The sequence below is a fragment of the Trachinotus anak genome, unplaced genomic scaffold, assembly GCF_046630095.1.
Source record: "Trachinotus anak isolate AG129_WGS33_773 ecotype Australia unplaced genomic scaffold, CSIRO_AGI_Tana_v1 ptg000013l, whole genome shotgun sequence".
NCBI lineage: Eukaryota > Metazoa > Chordata > Actinopteri > Carangiformes > Carangidae > Trachinotus > Trachinotus anak.
The window spans coordinates 17,367,180-17,387,849 of NW_027273864.1; the positions used below are offsets into that span (position 1 = coordinate 17,367,180).

Sequence of the window (20,670 nt, forward strand, 5' to 3'; positions counted from 1 at the left end):
CCTTGGTGACACCCTAATAAATTATTTGAAAAGATTTCCCTATGGTAGCTTGAGGCAGAAAAAAATCCACTGTTTCATTTTTCATTTTTCATTGTGCTGTTTGAGCGAACAGGTGGTCCATCTATCGATTTCCCCACTTCACTCCCATGAAAAAGACCATGGTTAGATTAATGTCAAGCTCAGAAGCCACAGGCTGAGCCGGCCATCAGTTGTGTTTTTTACATGACCATGTCACAGAGACAGAGCAGTTCTATAATACAGCTCGCTGAATTTGTCTTTCCACTCCCTCTACCCATGTGTGAACTATATTTGTGTGTTTTCAAGCTTCTGGGCAGGTGGGATAAACGCTTTGGAGGATTTTTTTTTTTTTTTTTTTCCCTATTGTAGGAGTAAATGCCTTATGCTGTGTGGTATATGCAACTCTGGGTTGACTGTGACTCATTTGGAGTGGAGAGATAATTAGACAACAGATTGGAAAACAGTCTCTGTTTAGAAGAGACAAATAAGCCCTGGAGCTCAACCTCCAAGGTCATGCTGCTCAGCTCTCGTAGAACAAAACATTTACACAACAATGCAGAAGCCAACCTCTGCTATAAAAGATCACTTGGTGTATGGAACACAAACATTTAGAAAAATGTTGAGTTTTGCTGCACACGGTGCCAGATGTCATACAATCTCAAACATATCAAATATAGTCAAGGCATAAATATGAAAAATGAACACACCACATCTTACAGGATGGAACGGCTAAATGGCCAAAGGCTAATTCCTATATTCCTATATTACCCTTCAACTGCTCTCCATTTGATTTGACTCTTTCACCTTCTGATCTACAGTGTGAAATAACACATCATATTTGATACATGTAGGCTGAATTATTGATAGTAGAATTCTTTTCTCTTGAACACTTCTCCATGGTGTCATTTATGAAACCTCAGTCCCCATCGCTCTGTATGTCAAGTCAGTCCAGTCCTGCCTGTTTGTGACATGAAGAAAATACCAGACGTCATTTGCATCCAAATGGCAGCATTTTATTTATGACTGCTGTCGTGGGCTCTTAGCCGTGCATAAGCACAAATGCTCTAATTGATGAGTAATGATTGTTATTTAGCCCTCTTAATTTGCATGCCTGGATAGGGTTGCCTTGTGCATAATGTACAGGATACAGTAAAGAGGCCACAGCTTGGGCTGAGCCTTTTTTCTTTTTTCCAGCAGGTATGAGCAAGGTTTACGTATGTATTATATGCTTAAGACCAGCATCAAACCATTTGTAATAACAGAAAATGTGCAGACATACATTTTTTTTACCAAATCATTAGCTTTAGAATCCATGTTATTTGACACGGAGGTCAAAATAAAAACCTTCATCTATACACAGAGGCATGCTAAGCCATATCTCACACAAATTATGCATCTGGAGGGCATACTTTTCTTGTTCTTGCTCAGCTTTTTTTTTTTTAACAGCTGCTGCAATTGGTCATTAAAGTGAATTCCATCATCTTATTTAGAAGCACACCATCAAAGCAGCCATATGCACAGCAGCTTTGTAATGGCTGTATATAATCTGGTGCCCTTTAACACTACGCTGAACACAAAATGATGTGGCAAAAAATAAATCTAATTACTCAGCCATTCAGCATCAAAAGCTGTGCCTGCAGAGAGGGCTCCAAAGAATATGGCCAAGAAACAAACAAGGAGGACTCGAGCTGCGTGTTTGGAGATAGGACAGAGACACACTGACAGCTATTTTTTGTTTTCACACACTGTTATATTTCCACTAATTATTTAACAATAGAGGGGGTAAAAAAACATTTTATTCACCCCCTAAAAATATAAAACCATGACACATTTGCAAATTCATTTTAGATAGTGAACGGTAATGGCATTGTAAATGATAAAATTTGAAAGGCACTAATAACTTATTCTCCGCACCACATAAAAAGAGCGGGATTTCTGCTTTAATCCACGAGCCAGAATAAATAATACCAAAAGGTTTCAGACTTAATACCCTTTATATCACTGCTACAAGAGTTGGTGATGTCTGTTAATTTTTTTCTGCTTTCCCTTTATTACTTGCAGTCTGTTCTCCTTTTGTTTTTTATGCCCGTTCTTTGTCTTGTGGCACTAATGGCAGTGATAAATCAGTTGTGACCTTCTGCATGAGCAAGAAAAGTACCAACTTCTGTTTCACTTCTCAATTCATTTCAACTCTACAACAAAACTTTCTTTTCCCCACACATTTTTGCTTGACTTTCATTGATGTGATTTCCCTGCTACTATATTGTGTTTTTATTCTATTTTGATTAATACCTGAATATTAAAGTGCCAAGTATGTAAAACACAAATCATTTATTAAAGTTTTGAATGTTAATTAACTGATAACTTGCAGTCATTTTCAACATGTTACTGTTCTTAAAAATCTCCAGTCTTACTGGTTTAAAGGGGTGCGCTGCTAATTTTGTGTTCCCCTCTCATAGTTTAAAGTTTCATAAAGGAACTCACAAGATAGCGTTTAAACACTGACTCCTACACTTCCCATAATACAACTTGAAGGTTTTTTTTTTTTGTTTTGTTTTTTTGTTAAATTCCACCTCTGTCAGACTCCACACCCCCACTTTGTAACACAGGCTTTCTATTCTAGAAATTTGTACTCTCCAAGCATCATCATTCAGCATCCTTTGAAAGCTGCAGTTTACCTAAAAATAGCTATTGACCAAACTAGATTTTGTTTTCTCTGATGGTCTGAAAAAGCTTCAGCCCTCAACCCACTAGAGCTTCCTGGAGGAGTTGAAACTGGATTTTAGAAGCATCAATGCACTGCCTCAATTCTTCACCAACTCTGTGACACTATTGAACTTGTGAAGACTAAAATACCTACTGCATATTTAAAGCACGGCTGAATTTCAGTCAAATCTACAAACAAAAATGTGACTTACCTTTCATTTTGCTGTTCAAGGTCTTCATTATATCTAATTCATATCATATATAATTTCTTATAATAAAATATATATTGGCTTAAGAAGAGTTGAACAATTTGTTGGTCTCTATAAAAACTCATCTACTGAAACACTGCAGTGACTTGCTGATTCTTATACATTCAGCTAACCCCCCGAGGCCACATATTGCACATTTGTCAAAATGTAGTGTAGCGACAGGATGTTTTACCTCTACAGGGAACCTTCTGCCACTTATGCTGTGTTCTGAGCCCGCTGATCCATTACTCTGGCCCCAGTGAAACTCCATCTTCTCAGCCTTAAAGCGCCCTGGCAGTCCAGCACCTCTCACAAAGTAGTCATCCTTAAGGAGAACAGCAACTGAAGATGAAAAAAAAAAAAAAAGAAAAAAAGTAAAGAATTAAAAAAGGATGCAATCAAACAAAGAGGGAAAATTAAGTATACTGCAGCAAAATGTAGATTAGATTGTACAGAAGCTCAGAGCTGCGGCGGCTGATCTTTTTCTTTCACGCCTACTATCTCAAGATCAGAACTTGATTCTCATTATCTAAATTCTCATCTGTTTCTTGTAATAACAGCTCAATTATTGCAAAATAATACATTTAAATTCTCCAGAGATTATGCATTTTGTTATCTTTAAAAATATTAAACATAATCTGAATATAGTGTACAAAAGAATGACACAACACCATTTCTACCTGCTTCAGACACTTCTAATCTATTAATAACTCAATGTCTCCCTGTGATAGTTGTCAGTCTAAGCTGAAAACTTAAATACACTCTTGAGGAACATGACACAGTATCCCTGACTTGTTTTAATATTTATTGCATGTGTGAATTGTGAAACTCCACATTTCCTTTTATTTGGTTGACAAAATTGGATTTCAATTAAGATGCTTTTGTCTTTATTTTATACGGAAATTATTACACAGCAAAACTGATCAATGTGCTTTTATCCTTTCATTAGCGGTGATTTAAGAAGGGCCAAGAAGCTGTAAAGCTGTAAAATCTCAAATGATCTGGACTTTGTGGGAAGTGAGCGTTGCTAAAGGGTATTTTGCTATGTGGCGAAAGTCTGAAATGGTTTGCATCTTTAAGACATTCTATGCAGGAATGCATTTCATTGCTGGATACAAAGTCAGTGGTAGCCACTGATGTGCCCTTCAGAGAGAGCGCCTGCCGGCCTCCTCCTGTGGCCTTCACGTTCCATCAGTTGACTGTGGGAACCTACATAGTGAACAGCTTCAGACAAAGCCATTCTCTTTTTAACTTGTTGCATGGTTCACTAGGAATACATAATGGCATTCACCTGATTTGTGATCTTCCACCTGGAAGCTTTTTGAAAGGCTGTAATGCCATAGCTTCCGTCTGTGAAAGCAGGCATTGTAACATTTTTTCTCATGCCATATTATTACTGGTTTCTGCATTGCAAGTTTCTAAGCAACATTTTGGTGTGAAAAAAGATTACATTTAGGCATTAGGCATTTTTATGGCTTTTTTATGCAGTGTCACTGTTATTTATTTATGCAGGACCTTCATAGGCTGTGATGCAAATATTTTGCACAACTTCAAAAACTTTAAAATTACATCTGTCTTCTGAAAATCACTTGCTTATATAGCCTCAGGTTTCTATCATTATAAATTTGCTGTGGAAATTTGTTTATTTTATTTCTGTGAGCGCCTCTTCTGTCTACTGATTACCAAAACGTACTCAAAACTAAAATAAAACCTAAATATTAAGAATGACAAAATGATTTTCCTTATTCTGTCAGTTTCCCTATGAGCTTGATATTTCTATTTGGTTATTCACTGACCGTAGGATGTACAGTGCGTTCAGAAAGTATTGATCATTTTAGTGGTCTGAATACTTTCCAAATGCATTGTAGTAGGGCTCCCAGGAGTATTCAGTCTAAACTTGTTTCTCTAATATTCTCTAAACTGCCCATCAGAAGCCTGAGATTCAGGAAGTGAAGCAGTACGTCAATAGGTCTCCACTGTATGAGAGATGTTTTTGCAAAATTAAACTCTGCAGACCTGAACCATCAGTTGACCTAAAAAATTACTACTTTTGCAAGATATTGATGTATGCTTAAACAACACTGACCACATCAAACACTATAGCTTTGCATAATATCTGTCAAAAAAAAAAAAAAAGCTTCTCCAAAATTTCCCACCATGCACTTCTGAAACTCTGCAATGGCCTCTGGGATGGTTTTTAACGGTCATACGCTTTTCAAAATTCATAGCAGCCCATGTAATTCTTTCCTGAAGACATTTCTGCTGTCATGAGGTTTTCATTTGCCATCAGCAATTTGGATTCACCTTAAAAGTTAAGTCTGTCTCCTTCTCTGGAAAGAAACATTTGTAAATGTACTGAGCTGTGTCATGTGAGGGTGAGTCTGAGCTGTGTTATTTTTCCGTGGCATCTGAAACACTATCATGACAAGGAAGATTATCTTCCTTCTGTTGTCCTGGCCAAGGTTACATGTTAATGTATCTGTAACCCTTTAACCATGTCTACATTTGACATCATTAGCCAGATTAGACCCGGTGCTCTGTCGGCTGATCCTCCCTCGTTACAGAGAGATTTAGTCAGCCTCTCTGGAGAAGGACAGCCCATTTTTAATCATATCACAAAGCAAACCCAGAGGATGAGCATGTACAAGCAAACACAGACTGTCAGTAAACACAGATGACATGATGAACAAGCTGTGTGGAGAGAATGAATGGAATCAAGGCAACAGAAACAGATCCCCATTTGATAGATGGCAGGAAGAACCATGAAGAAAAGACAGCGAGATCCAGAGAAAAAGGAGAGAAGAGACAAGGAGATGTGACGAGAAGAGAACCTCATATGATGAGGGATGAGCTGAGCCCCTGTCGTGAGGCAAGGAAGAATCTGCCAGCAGTATTAACGTGCCAGTGCTGCTTAAACTGATGGCCCACAGCATGAAGGAAAAGCTCTTAGATGCAGGAGATTTCCAAGATTGAAAGCATCAGGTCAAAGTGAACACCAGTCTGCACAGGAAAGAACTCCCCTTCAAATGATGATAATTGTGCAGCTCATTTGCAGACACGTAAAACATTTACAGTGATGGTAATAAATCCCTGCTATTGCTGTTGTTGAAGTGGTGTAATCCTATGTGCAGCACAAGGAAAGTCAAGGATAGGGGGTGCTGGCTGGCCCTGGGAGTTTCATTAGGAATGCGGCCCTGGGTGTGTTTGAACCCTCGAACAGCAGAGCAGGAATTAGAAGCTTAGCCAAAAAGACCTTGAATCACAGCCTGTGAAAGAAGAGGAGTATGTGCGAAAGTAAATCCTTGATCAATGCAAATGTCTCTGGGGTCCTCCGATTCCTCATGAATTTGGTTGAGAGTTGTTTGAAATTTTACTGAGAAATGTTTTGTTGAGGAATGCGGCTTGAATGGCGGCCAATCAGCTCCATCTCAAAGCGGGTCAAGGCACAGGGGAACTTTGTGAAATCAATCGCACTGAACTTTTAAGATCTGTTCACTCAGTTCTTAATTAAAACATTGATTTTTACATAGTATGAGGTTAAAACCCCTTTATGCAAGATTCAAACATTTCCACTTCTGCTCCCCTTAGTGGCAGCATCAAAAAAGACAACAAGGGACATAATGATGCTTTTCAGTGAACGCAGCCACATGGTCAACCTCACTATTTTGTCATTTTCTTGTGGTTCATGTTCTTTCTATAGACCCTAGAGATTTTATTTTCCTTTTTCCTACACCTTTCCTACATTCATGAGAGCCATAGTAATCACTCCTCTTATAACACCCTGCATGAGTAGTGTTTTATCTGTAAGAATCACATTTTAATTGCCTTTGATATCATTGGTACGAGCAATACGTGTATTGTATATACATGTAAAATGATAGTATTCTGGTGCCATTCTGACTGATTATTATACCTCAGAAACTAAACATTTGAGAGTCCAACATCGCTCTTTTTGTAGCAGTCAATGGAAAGAAAGGACTGAGAGACCCTGAAAGCATGATTTCCAAAAACATGAAGGATGAATTCCTGTAAGGATCAGAAACTTACTCTGTCTCAGACTCATTCACCCATACTCAAGTGGAACATGAATCGAATCCAACATTAAAAATAAAGACTGAGGGAGGTTTCTGCTTTTTACCTTGTTCTTAACTTTGGCTTCTGGGGTATAGTATAGAGCATCAGCAAACCAATTAATGATCAATCATTTACCATCTTTAAATCATATTTAAAGTTATTAAATATTTAAAAACATATATTATATTCAAAAGTACAATTTATCTTGGTAACTGATATCAAATCAATTGTCCAATACTGTGAGGTGAATTTGTTAAATATTAAGTTGACCTCTTCTAAATAGCCTTTGCATAATAATATTTTGTGGTAATGCGGTTCCATTTTCCTGATTTTCACAGTGCTCACCAATCTAAAATTCCCTCTGTACTTTATGTGCCCAAAATTACAGCCAGCCGTGTTATTTCCATCTTTGTAAATAAGCAGCCTGAAGCATTGCTCGGCTGTCCCAGTGGCCTTGGTTGTCATGGAGGCTAACAACTCTCATTATGATCATACGCAAAATATGACACTAGTCTCTGAGAGAAACAGCACCAAAAGCAGAGGAGATCAATTAAGGTCAGGGTTTTCACACCAATGGTCCATGGATTTGCTGATTGGAAAAAAGTAATTGTGGCAATAGTTTGAAGTAGCAGTTAATCAAATAAGCCTCAAAATGTTTCTGTAAACAAGGCATGCAGGCTGTGTACAAAGAGGATGGTGAGAGATGGGCGCTCCGCACAATGAAGGCAAATAATAAAGGAATTACTAAAACAGACAAATTTACAAGAATCATGGCTGATACTGTTATGTGTGGTTGTTATATGCGTCACAGAAATGTTCAAGCTTGGTTTTGAAATTTGCCATATATATATTAGTCATATATACACAAAAAGGGGTCTGAGCACTTTCCAAAAGCACTGTATATTGTGGAATGCTAAACTTTCTGGACATTCAGTTATTATCTGTTTATAGATAAAATCACCACATGATTTTAATTAATCTTGTGAAATAAATACCTGGAATTATAATGTCATATTGCACCCTACACATCCTCTTATCATTTGAAACTAACAATTATTGAAATCATTACCCTACAAACTAATCAGAATTAGGGACTTTGTTGTCATTGTGTTATTATTGGAAATTTAGTGGGGTCTACAGAGCCAATAAATCTCATCTTGACATTTGTACTGTGTTATTGTATTATCAGCTTATTAGTCATATCTAAAGTGTTTTGAACTGCATTAAACTGTATGAAAGCTGCAACACAAATAAAGTTTGATTGACTGAACAATACAAATTCTATGATGCAGACCTGTCTTTCCAGTGTTTTTCATGGTGGTCTGGTTGGAGGACTCAGTGTTGAACTTGTCAAGCACCAGCTCTTGGTACTCCTCTGAAACCAGAGCTTGTTCATCTGCAATGTCCACAGGTGATTGGTTCTTCGCAGCACATTCTGGATATGAGGCTGCCCAACCTCGAGGTCCATGGCTGCCTGTAGGAACAGAAGACACAAGAACGTATAAAAAAATTTAGCCTGGTCCTCAGAAATCACATTAGTCTAAAGATACTCTAAAACACAAAAAACACTGAGACAATATTACTGCTATGGCAACAGCAAGGTTTCAATATGCCATTAATGGAAATGGAGATGACAATGATTCTTTCATATTCATATAGCTGCATTGCCCCCATCCCCACCACAACCGCTGGGAAAACATGTAAACAATGAAAATTCATCATCTGGCCACAGGCAATTCCAGTGTTAATTGTCCATATATCCAAATGAGGCATATTGCTACATATTCCTACTGACACTGCATTGAGAATGTGTAAAGAATTAATGGCTGTGATGTGTTTAAAAAACAAAAAAAACATTAAACCAAAAAGGCTATTCAATAGAAAATACTCCACTTTAAACAATTCATGTGCAGTGTGTGCTGCAAACGAACTTCCTGTAGAATCCCCATCCACTGTCTGCTCTTTTAATCCTCTATTCCCTACAGTGGCACTTCTACAAAGGAATAATCCACAACCGACAGGGGTCCCCTTGATCTCTTTGCGGGTACAATGGGCCAGTGCAACAACAAAAGCTGAGGGATCAGGGGAACAAGGAAGCATGCATGGATTTTAACTTTTCTGGGTTAACACAATATTCATGATCCCATTCCCTACAGATATAGGGCAACTTTGCTACTGGCTCATGAAATGATATGAGAACTCCTCTTTACAAAAACACCCTGGATCAAGGGTGGCTTTATGTCTTGCTATGTATAAACACCTTGCAGCCAAAGACACTGTGTGTGAGTCCCTCAAAAACACAGCATGATTTAGGATTACTTTGAAATATCCAGTGTTTTACCACATCAACCAGTGAACAACCATAAACATGCACTGTGGGGTGTGCAGTAACATAATCAGGAATCGTTTCATCCATCTCTCCATTGAATATGCCACTAGGTTAGGAAAAGCGTTCACTATGAAATGCCTCGGTTTTGTCCAGTGACTTAAATTAACATCAATTGTCTTCTAAATACCACCTGCAAGATTATGGATTTACACGGTCTGGATTGCAGGGAAATATTGGAATGGATTTGAGCTGTGTTTCTAACTAATGACAGCATTAGAAAGTAGGATTAATTTTGTCAGTCATGACTTTAGACTTACCAATATGTCTCTACCAGTACAACTCTAATATTCCATACCCTGGAAAAAAGTCAATTATGAATGCAATACTAATACTATAAGGCAAGAGACAGCGGCTTGCACAAAGGATTTATATAAAACAGAGTGAATGTTTACCATATTCAAATTGAATTTCTTTGTGTACAAAATATCTGTTAAGTCTTTATGTAGACAAAAAAAAAATCTATCTATTGTCTTCCTTTCCATTTGATACGTGATTGCTGACAAGTTAGCCATAACTCTACCCTCACCATGGAAGATGTCTGAAGTTGTCTTAAAACCAAATCAGCTCCATTAAACAATACTGTTATAGCTCTATGAAGCAATATTTTGATACCAACACAGCAATCAGCCATTCCTTGTCATATAAACTCCCTGCAACTAAGGCCAACCTCACTGAGAATCAACAACCCAATCAACATGGGAGGGCTTAAGAAGAAAGTCAGAGATCTAACAAGCTGAAGAGAGGGAGGTATTAGCCTTGGCTAAATCTCAAACCAGGCAGTCAGAAAGGGGATGGCAGGGATTACCATGTTGCTTAGTTCTGTTGAATGGGGAACATTTAATACCAACTCATCATTCTTTGCCATTTAGTCACAACAAAACTGACCTGTTTCGCTTTTTTCCTCTCACTTTTTATGCCATATCTTACTGAATATGGATATCTGTTCATTATTTCTGGTACTATTTTGTTAATCAAAGGAATTACAATAAAATAAATGTTGCTTTCTTAAGTCTCAGGTCAAAGAGCAATATAGTCTCCAATATTAGCTTATTGCAAATATATATTATTATCAGATTGTTTGTAATCCCAAATATCAATATTAGTATTGGTCTAAAAAAACAAAAAACATAGTATTGTTCGGGATACAATATGTATTAATCATAGTTGTGCGACATGTAATGTGTAATATCCACAGAATTATATTAACTTTCAGTGAATGTCTCTCAATGTTTCTAAGACACTGAAGCACATACTAAAACTCTCTAGGGTTAGCTGTACATTTATAGAGTTTGGGAAATGTTGTTGATAAAGTAGTACACACTTGAGGCAGTTGCACAATTGGTTTTGACTTACTTCCATCCCATTTGGGTTTGCAGAAAATATATATTCTCTTTGGCAGAGCTGTATGAAGCACAGTGCCTCCAGTTGCTTCAAACATTTGCCATTTCCCTTACCAACAAAGAGTGCTATGTGGGCTACCAACTGTATAAAACACTGAGAACTATCCTGGATCTCCAGTGGGCAATTTCAACCCCTATTTTCTTCTCTCTCCTCTTGAGTGAATTGTGGCAAACTACAAAAACCTTCTCAGATGTTACTGAGATATATAGGGTTTCATAAAACTTGACTGACAAATCTCAGAACAACAAATTCCACGGGTCATCTGTGTGGAGACAGATTAAATGTTCACTCAGAACACAAAATGAGGCTTCAAAAGAAACTTCCCTACATTTATCATTAGTTGGCCCTGCAAACACACAGCTATGGCATAAATATCATCAAATAAACAAATGTTATTTTATCACTTCTTTTTATCGCTTCGGAATCAAGTGTTTCACAGGTCACTTTTATTTGAAGTGTAACAAAAAAGTGTAATCTTTTGCTAATTTTCCATTCCAACACACATTACATCTCATTTACTGCTACAGAGATAATTCTGCCTTTAAAGAACAGAAAGGGAGGAGCAGCGCTAAAATCAGATAAGTGAGGGTTGCACAGCAGTCGATTAATCTGTCTCATTGCCATCCATCAGAATCCTAGTGGTTACGCCTTCCACACTGCAGCCCTGCAGCTCTATAGGGTTGAGGTGAACAAATCTAAAATACGTATGAGTTTTCTAAAGCATTACTTGCCACATTTGCGGCTACATTCAGCATATGGCTCTAAGAGAAGAGCTCACACACTGGCTTGCATGACACACTTACTCTAGTGAAACTCTTTATAGGAGCCATCAAGTCATTCATGCAGCATACTGATAGTTTTATATGATGGACAAAGTTTGATGAGGTACACTGATGTAGGAGCTCGCCTTCCAGGACTATCACAACACTTATCAGAATTTATCTGTAAACGGCATTGCGTGGAAAATTCATCTCCTCCATGGCAGTTACTTAGCGTGGTTCAAGATCTCTGAAATACCACTCACATCTGTGATTTGTGCGGTGATTCAAAAGGAGTGAGTGGAGTGAATCAAAATGGCAATTTGGTCTGATAATCAGGCTCGTACAGTAGCTGCCTGTAGTTATGATTACAAAATATGCTTGTTTGAATTTCAAGACCAGTTCTAGGTTGGAAAAATAAAAGACAAACTCTCTCCAGTTCCACAGTAACTATAACTATTGCCATTGTACCTGATGAACAGCTGTTCCAAACAAAATGCCCAGTGGTAGCAAACTGTAATTGTACACAGCAGCTTGCAGATGTGATTGTCTGGTACAGTATGATTAAAGAAATGTCAGCATAAAACACAAAGCATATTATCAATGATGAATAACAAACCAGAATCATAATACTGAAGAGGAAGGTAGGATGATTGTTTTTTTGTTTTTTTTTTTACATTTGTTTAATCCTAAAGATAATAAGATGAGCTGATTATATCTGTTTGCATCATCCGTACTTTCAACAAAGACACACACACAGGTTAGATACGATATCACCAACAATTGATAGGTGTAAGAAAACACAATGCAACAGTGCTGCAACAAATCCTACCTTTGTAGAGCTTGTAATGTTCTATATTTGTGGAGACTGTGAAAGCGAGGTGTGATTATTTTTTAGGCATTAGCTTGTTGTGTTTTTTCAGTGGATGGCATTATGTACTGTTGCTGTAGCTTGTTTGTGTTATTTTCTGTAACCTCTGCACAAAACCCAGTGTGGAATAAATTCAATCAATCATGAGGGAACCAGATGGAAAAATGATAGGACTCTGATGGAAATAAGTGCCAAATAAACATTACAGACTGAGTCGTCTTGTCAGCTGTTTACAGTAGAGGCAACAGCATCTAATTGCAAGAGATAATTGAAAAGTGGCTCATTTGTGTAGTCTGGTGTCCTTGAAAGGATTTACACAATGTTGCATTTGCATGTATGTATACAGTTTGTTTACACATTAATATTAATCCTATAGGCAGCAGGTCATTTCAGAGCATTTCAGAAATGTGGCAGCAGCAACACAGGCATACAGCCATAAGCTATCACAACAAAACATACAAACTGAAATGGATTTAAGCAGATTTGATGCTAAAACATACATGCGACTACATTTATCCCCTGCCTTTATAACATCCATAGTTCCCATAGACTGCTTTTATCAATTCCCGCATTTTTAATATATTTTACAACTTCAAATGTATGATTTGACAGATAATATTTTGAATGAAAAAAACGACCTCACATTTCAGTGTTACCAAACCCTTTAACATGTTTTGGACGATGGCAGCAGAGTCTGATGACACAAAAACATCACATCTGCATTAGGATTTTGAGAAATTCAATCATTCGTTCCTTATTATCTGTGCTAGAAGTGGAATGAGTGATGTTTATAATGTCCATTCAGTTTGTTAGTCCGACCTGCTCTGGGCTCCCGTCTGTGTGATATGACACCACTCTCTGTTACCTACTTGTTTTAAGTAAAACAGGCACATGTTTCTCTCAATATGGTACTTTCAGTTCCAGGTGTCATCCCATTAACCTTGGGATAAACAGCTGTGCCTGTGCTACCATGGCAACGCTGACGGAATGGCGATTGCCTTGTCATTTCCGTTTTGTCCCTCTGAGAGAAAGCATCCACGCCGTATGCTGCCTGGCAGACCTCCCAGGATTGGCACAAGTGCACTTGCAAAAATCTGCGCTGATCAGTCCATATGTATGAGTAGCACTGACAACAAAACATGGCAAAATTTCAGCAATCATTTGATACGACAATGTTCTCACTTTTGTTAAGATAAAAACCCACTCTACCGGCAGTATCTGTTAAAGTGCTGCTGGACATTTTCAGAATACATTTGTAAAAACATGTTTATTTAAATTTCTCGAAAAAATTGACATTAAAAAAATTACACATACATTGCAATTGAAGCAGACAGTAACTCAACCTGCTTGGAGAGTGTATAGTGCATTTAAAAAATCATGTGCAGTATAAGTGTGTCGACCCTGTTAAACGATGGATTTGAATAATATATTATATAAAACAATTCTGCCAGGTTCAACTAAACCAAAAGATGACAAAGGGGGAGACTTTTAGTCTTCAGGCATGTGGGCAGTTTTATTTAAACACGGTGCTTCGAGTTATATATTATCATTAGCATGCTGACAGCTCCAAATGACAAAGTTTTCATGCTTATGTTTGGGAGGTATAATGTTTACCGTGTTCACCATCTTAGTTTAGTGTGCTAACATTTGATAATTAGCACATCATTTCATGGTTATTCAACTTCCAGTTGTGGTGGTGGAGTCATGCTACTAGCACAGCATTATTTTGGCCTTTTCTTCTCAGATAAGCGAGATATGAATAAACAACACACTTTCCCACCATTTCTATTGCAAAGATAATCTAGATACAGATTTTTAAAACAGTATGGACTAGTTCATTATGCATTTTGCACATTGTAGCCTTTACTATGATTCATTCATTCATTATGATTCATATTCTAAATGAACTCTTAGCCATGCAAGTCCATGGCACTAGTCTGTCAATGCATAAGCATATTACAGTCCTATCTATAAGAAACCGCAGCACCAGAGCTCATTTACACAAAACAGACTGACAGACTCTGTCCCTTCCTCCAGCATCACTTCATTCCACTGTCTCCGTGTCGTACTTCTTATATACTTCATGGCAGCTCTGTGACCTGATGGCTGGGCTGCGATGAAGAAAATGGAGAGAGCTCAGAGCACAGCTGAGTCAACTGAAGAAGAGGAGAGCAGATTCAGTCAACTGAGTGACGCTGATTGTAAGCGTTTAACAATAACGACACCAATCTCACTGCATCAGGTATTACGAACAGCAGAAAAGGGATGTTTATGGTCTATGAATTCGATCACTTGACCATAGCTTCAAAATTTCATGGTTTCCCAAAGAACTTGAGTGGGGCTAAATGAAACATGTCTTTTCTTCATGTATCTGCAAAGTGATATCCTGGGTGTCATAAACAACTTTCTTGCTGTGTAATCGGCAAGAAATGGCCTCTTGAAAAGAATAAGAACAGTGGAAAAATCTACTATCTCTCTTGTAAATGTGTCTGAATATATTTGATACTGCATCAGACTGCATTCAACTACAATCAAATTGAGGAAAATCATCATGGCGAAATTGGGGCAGCCAATTTTGGTGACTGCCTGTTCTCCAGTTTAAATGAGTTCATGCAACCAAAACTACAAAATGTTACCTCAAAGTGAAATATGTGACTAAACAACAGTTCGACCAGAGACAAGGTCTTTTTCACTGTCATTACTGTACTTTTCAACAAGTAAAACACTATTAAAAGTTGTACCATGCCCACAAAGATCTTACCAAGGGAAAAGTGGAAACATTCACGAAAATGGAAGAATATTTATGAAAGTGAATCATCACTTGCAACAATTATCCTTCCATCTCCCGTATGTGTGATTCTGCATTCACAGGGAACTGTACTTTCAAATGAGTTTCTTGTCAGATTCCTTCACTGGCCTGTCTGCATAAGACGACTCAATTATTAGTGAACCATGAAGGTAAAAACCATAATGCCCTCAGTGGGCGTCAGTAGGCTTCAAAGACAAGTGAGGGAATATGCAATGAAGAACAGTGAATGATTTTAACCTCGAAATTATAAAACTAGAAAATAATTGTGGAGAATGGTTGCATGCTTTTAAAAGCGGTTTTTTCAACATTGTCTAACATCCATTTGTCAGCGGAGATCTAAAGCAACAGGTACTCGATGTATCAGTGAAGTATGCAAGAATGAAAAGAGGCACCCTGAGTCACTGCGTGGGACATAGAGGCATGAGTGAATCTTCAGTTACACTTCCACAAATTAAAAGGCGCATTTATTTGACCTTGTCAGGTCTGTGGTGAACAAAGAGGCAGAGGCAGGAGCACAGACAAAACTGGTGCATTTGTATTCCTCCACACTATTATAAGCCTATTATAAGCCAGTGGCATGACAATAAAAATTAAGTTAGCATCACCCTGGTTCCCTCGACAAGAAGCCAATGGGATTTTTGTCTCTGGTGGACTGCATTATATACTTTTGGATTACTGCAGAAAATAAGCTCTGAATACAATCACTACAAGAAAAAAGTTAATGCTATAAACTAATTACACCACAGTCGCATGGCTTCAACGCCACCACTTCTTCCAACTTGTTTGATTTAGTGCCCTTTTCTGCAAAAGCCTTTCCTCATTCAAAGTTAGTAATAGTTTGCAAAAGCGTAAGGAAATAAACACAACAAAGCTGTAAAAACAGACTGGGGAATAGATCAGTTTTCATGTTTAGTGTGATATTTAATGTGCCCAACAACCTCTGTAGTCTTATTTAGCCACCTTTTAGCAACCAGCTTTTTTTTTTTTTGAAGAGTCGTTTAAGCTTAAATAAATCATGACTGGAGTATGTACTGATGTATTTTTTATTGTAGAATAAAATGTCAAAATGTCTTGAGCATTTATTATCTAGACCTTATTTCAGTCATCTAACCAAAAACCTATTCAAAAAACCAATAGACTTTGGAATGAGGGAACCAAAAGTGCTAAAATGGTAACTAATTTCCAGGTTTCAGGACTAATTCCTGCAGCACTCTAAAGCCTATCTCGCTGACCAGTAGCTCTGGTCAGTGAGATAGGTCAGTGTAATAAAAGCACAGTCATCTATGCTGAAGTTCATTTGTTCAACCAAGACACACAGAAAAAGAGAGCAGGAGAAGTCATTGCTAATTGTTAAGCTAAAGTAACTAGCAGATCTAAATAGTGTGTGAACAACAGTGGAATTAGTGAGAAAGTTGATAAAATACACATTAATTTCTTTATGGACTATAAGTATTTTCCTTTTTATCTGTCAAATATACCTCCCTTGTTTGTAGACCTATGGCAGGACTATCATATTTGACAAATATAATAAAAACCTGCCCTATAGTTGTAACTTATCATCATTCCATCCAATCTAGAACTGCACTATAAGCTTCCTTGAAGTTACTGCCGACAGCAGCTGTGACAGGTGATCAAAGGTCTTGCTGTTCTGGAAGATAGCTGGCAGGGGGTTCAGATAAGATGACTACTTTCACCCCAAGTGCTATGCCAAAGCCCAAGTGACACAAAAAGCGGACAAGATCCAATGAATCATCAGAGCCAATTGATCATCAATAATCCTCTCCTATCTCAACCATCAAAATGAAACTCCACGAGAGTCATTTTGAGGTTACACTCCTTTTTGCTGATTCTGCCGGTCACTGACTGACCCAGGTTACATAAGTTCAAATTGGTTTTTATATAACAGGGAGCCAGTTACTTTAGATTTGGGTGATGAATGATATGATAAGACACAAGTTTTGTTAACTTATTCTGTCCTTTCAGTTTAAATCATGAGCCAGATTTCTATGCCTCTGTCTGCTTATTGGGATGGTCCGAAGTGGTACTTCACTTTGATATTAATCTGCTTTATTAGCCTGGAAGATCTGCATTCATCTATCACTTCCTACAGCTACAGCCCAAGTCACCACCATGTCTCTGCTGAAAGCTGTAATCTGCTGCTGTCTGCTTGCCATGGAGGTTGTAGGCCAAAGTAATTTCTTGTACAGTAACAATCTTCAAGCACAAACAAGCTTTCTGCCACTACATTAGACATGGAGTGCTTCGGATTTAACTAGACTATTCTCAAAAGCTTTGCTTTCTTCAAAACAGTCTGATTTTATGAAATTGCTACAAGCTCCCATGACTTAACCAAAAAGAATCAGACAGGTCGGTCCTCTCAGAGGCAATACAGCAGACCAATATGCCATTTTCTGTCAAGCATTTGAGGGCAATCTGATGACCAGTTAGCAGGACTGTAGCCAGATGATCTGAAGAGATTCAGTCCAGGACTCATTTCTGGCCAGTTTAAAACAGTTCATCTTTTCCTTTTCAACTATTCTTTTGTGCTGCTAGATGTGAGCTTTGGGTTGTTGTCTCGCTGAAAGGGCCAAGACCTTCACCTCAAACCTAGTTTTCTGAAACTGGGTAACACATTTTGCTCTAAAATGCCTCTGTAATCATCTGATTTCATCATTACCTAGATACATTCAATGCCTCATCCGCCATGTTTTCATGTAGGTAGAGAGTATTTTTCCTTGTGTTATTCATGTAATCGCCTGTAAACAAACTGATGCACTGCCTTTCCAAAGAGCTCTACTTTGGTTTCATCTGTCCATTGAAAATTATCCCAGAACCTCTCATGCTTATCTATTAAAGTTTTTGCAAACATTACTCTTGTCTTTTTGTGCCTTTTCTTTCAATAGTGGTGTCCTCCTTGGCCTTAACCCATGGGCCCTAACCTGGTTCAGTATGTGGTATATGGTGCGGATTGAAATCACCACTTCAGATTACTCCATTTCTGCCTGAAGCTCTTTAGATGTCTTTTGTGGTGTTTGTTTCCACAATCTGCATCAACCTTTGCAGACTTCTTACATTAAGTTTCTTAGTGCTACATCCTGGAAGCGTCTTAACAGTTGTATGACTGTGAAACTTCTTGATAACATAAGGAACTGTTGAAAGAGGGAGTAAAAGATCTTTGGAGGTTACCTTGTGGCCTTTAGAACTGTCAAGGTTCTGATGCCCTCAGACAACTGTCTTGTCTGCAATTGTGAAAAAGAAACTGGAAACAGCCCATTGTTAGACAGTGAAACCATTATTAAATGGTTAATTCAGGTAGAAGTGAATCTTGTCTGTATTTTATTTTGTTTTAGTAACTAATTTAAATTCCTCAAGAGGGTGCCAATAATTGTTTCCAGGGTACATTTTGTCTTTGTATTATTTAACTGCAATGTAAGTTTTGCTTAGACATTTTCTTAAAATATTCTGGTTATGCAAAATTGGTTCATGTGCATATACAGTATTTCTAAAGATAGTCTGCATTACTAACTTGAAATACAAAGGTAATTTTGACCAGAAATAAGTGGATGTTAAATGTCTTATCTCCAGAGAAGGGGAGAAATTAATAAGTGCAATATCAAAACTGCCAGAGCTGCATTTTTTTTGATAAAGGTAAAATGTGTCAAGACATACCATAAATGAAATATTGTGGTGCTACAGTGATGCTCCGGCCTATGTAAGGGAACATGCTTGTTTGGTCACCAAGTCTAACCACAAAGTTACCATGTTGACAACAATGTTGGACCTTATTGTAAACTATCGTGTTTACTAGGACATCACAAAAAATAGATGTCCATAGATGTCTCCATGACTACAAGAGGACAAATGATGACACAAAGTAAGATACAACCCAGCAGGATAAATATTTTGTATTCTGCTCTTTTGTAGGGAACCACTATCTTACTGTTATGTTAGACTAAGAGTTTGATGTGTGATTAAAGTTAAATAATCTAATCTGGAAATTTAGTCTGCAGAGCAAGCAGAGATGTATGGGTCAGGGAAATTACACAGGTTTCCCTGAAGAAACAACAAAATTGCAACATGTTTGTAATGGTCCTTCAAATATAGCAGAAACATGAGAAAATGGGAGAATGTGCTGATTTGGTACATAATTCTCACTATTTGAATAATTAAACCAAACAGCATCTTTTTTGCATATTAGAATAGTTCCAGTAACCATGAAGAAGCTAAAAGGGAAATTTTCATTTACTAAGTTACATTAACTAAGTAAACATCTCATCTGCCCCAGCATAATGGCCTTGAAATGAAACAATGACCATGAGGTTAAAGTTTGAGGGTGTTATAATCCCATCAGGGAAAATTACCATATTAGAACACAACCCCTTGAATTCAAAAGTAACAGAAAGTAAGTGGTCATGTTAAACTGAAAATAAGGCATCATTTTTCATATGTCTTTGCAAATCCGTCTGCCTGAAATCTGTTACCCCTAGACAATGAGCAGACACTTTGTGTCCTCCCTGGCAATGCTCTGCCAGAGCTGTACAACAGCCATCTTCACTTCTTCCTGGTTTCAGTGGCTTTCTGCCTCGAGTTTGGTCATCAGCAAGTGAATTGCATGCTCATTTGGATGATTTCGCCAGTCCAGAGCACTCCACTGTTTGCCCATAAAAACCTCCTAGTTTGTCATCCTGTTCATATAAGACCACTGTTATACTCCACTGTCCTTAACTTGATGGATTATTCACAGCAGGAGGTGCTGAGTCCTACACTGCACACCCAACATGAACATTCCCAAACATCCTTAAAGCAGAAAAGTCAGCACTCAAAGTTGATCGTAATTGTTAAGTTTCGGCTCAGTGTGCTTTAACACACAGCCAAAACATTGGAAAACTTTGAAATGAAAGACCGCACTGCACATCTTTATCAAATTTAAGTTGTTCCGATTTTAGGTTACATAACACTTCCTTTGAGGCGTTATCTTAACCCAGACATGTTTCATTATGCAATTAACAGAGTGACCTCATACCCCTCACTTCACCCGGCCATTCAAGATCTGGGCTTTACTTCCACCCATGTCTGCAAGAGAGGGTGGGGTTAAGACAAACAATCCATCTGTCTCTTCGCGTATACAGTACAATGTGTCTCAGTAAGTAAAGACAAAGGACCCATAATATTTAGCCACTGACTTCAAATTCTTAAATACACTGTACATTTTCTAAGTTGATTATTGATGTACTGTAAATCGTAATTTGCTGTAATGACTGCCTTTTACAATAGAATAGTAGCAACCGATAGTTCTTTGACACTTTAAACATTCATGAATCAAGCACAGCAAAGATCAAACACTGTGTAGTTGATTGGGTCCCAATGTGAGACCTTTGAGAAAATTGCATTCAAAA

The 20,670-nt window shown here is 37.8% G+C and overlaps 1 protein-coding gene across 2 annotated transcripts in view; it reads right to left on the reverse strand.

The window, feature by feature from the left end:
• Positions 1-20,670, reverse strand: part of ca16b (carbonic anhydrase XVI b) — a 99,460-nt gene that overhangs the window by 37,323 nt on the left and 41,467 nt on the right. For both annotated transcript variants that reach the window (XM_071495168.1, XM_071495169.1), the window contains 2 exons: positions 8,341-8,520; positions 3,166-3,314 (listed from right to left, as the gene is read on the reverse strand). In XM_071495168.1, the coding sequence (XP_071351269.1) occupies positions 3,166-3,314; positions 8,341-8,520 (329 nt within the window). The remainder of the gene's footprint in view (positions 1-3,165; positions 3,315-8,340; positions 8,521-20,670) is intronic.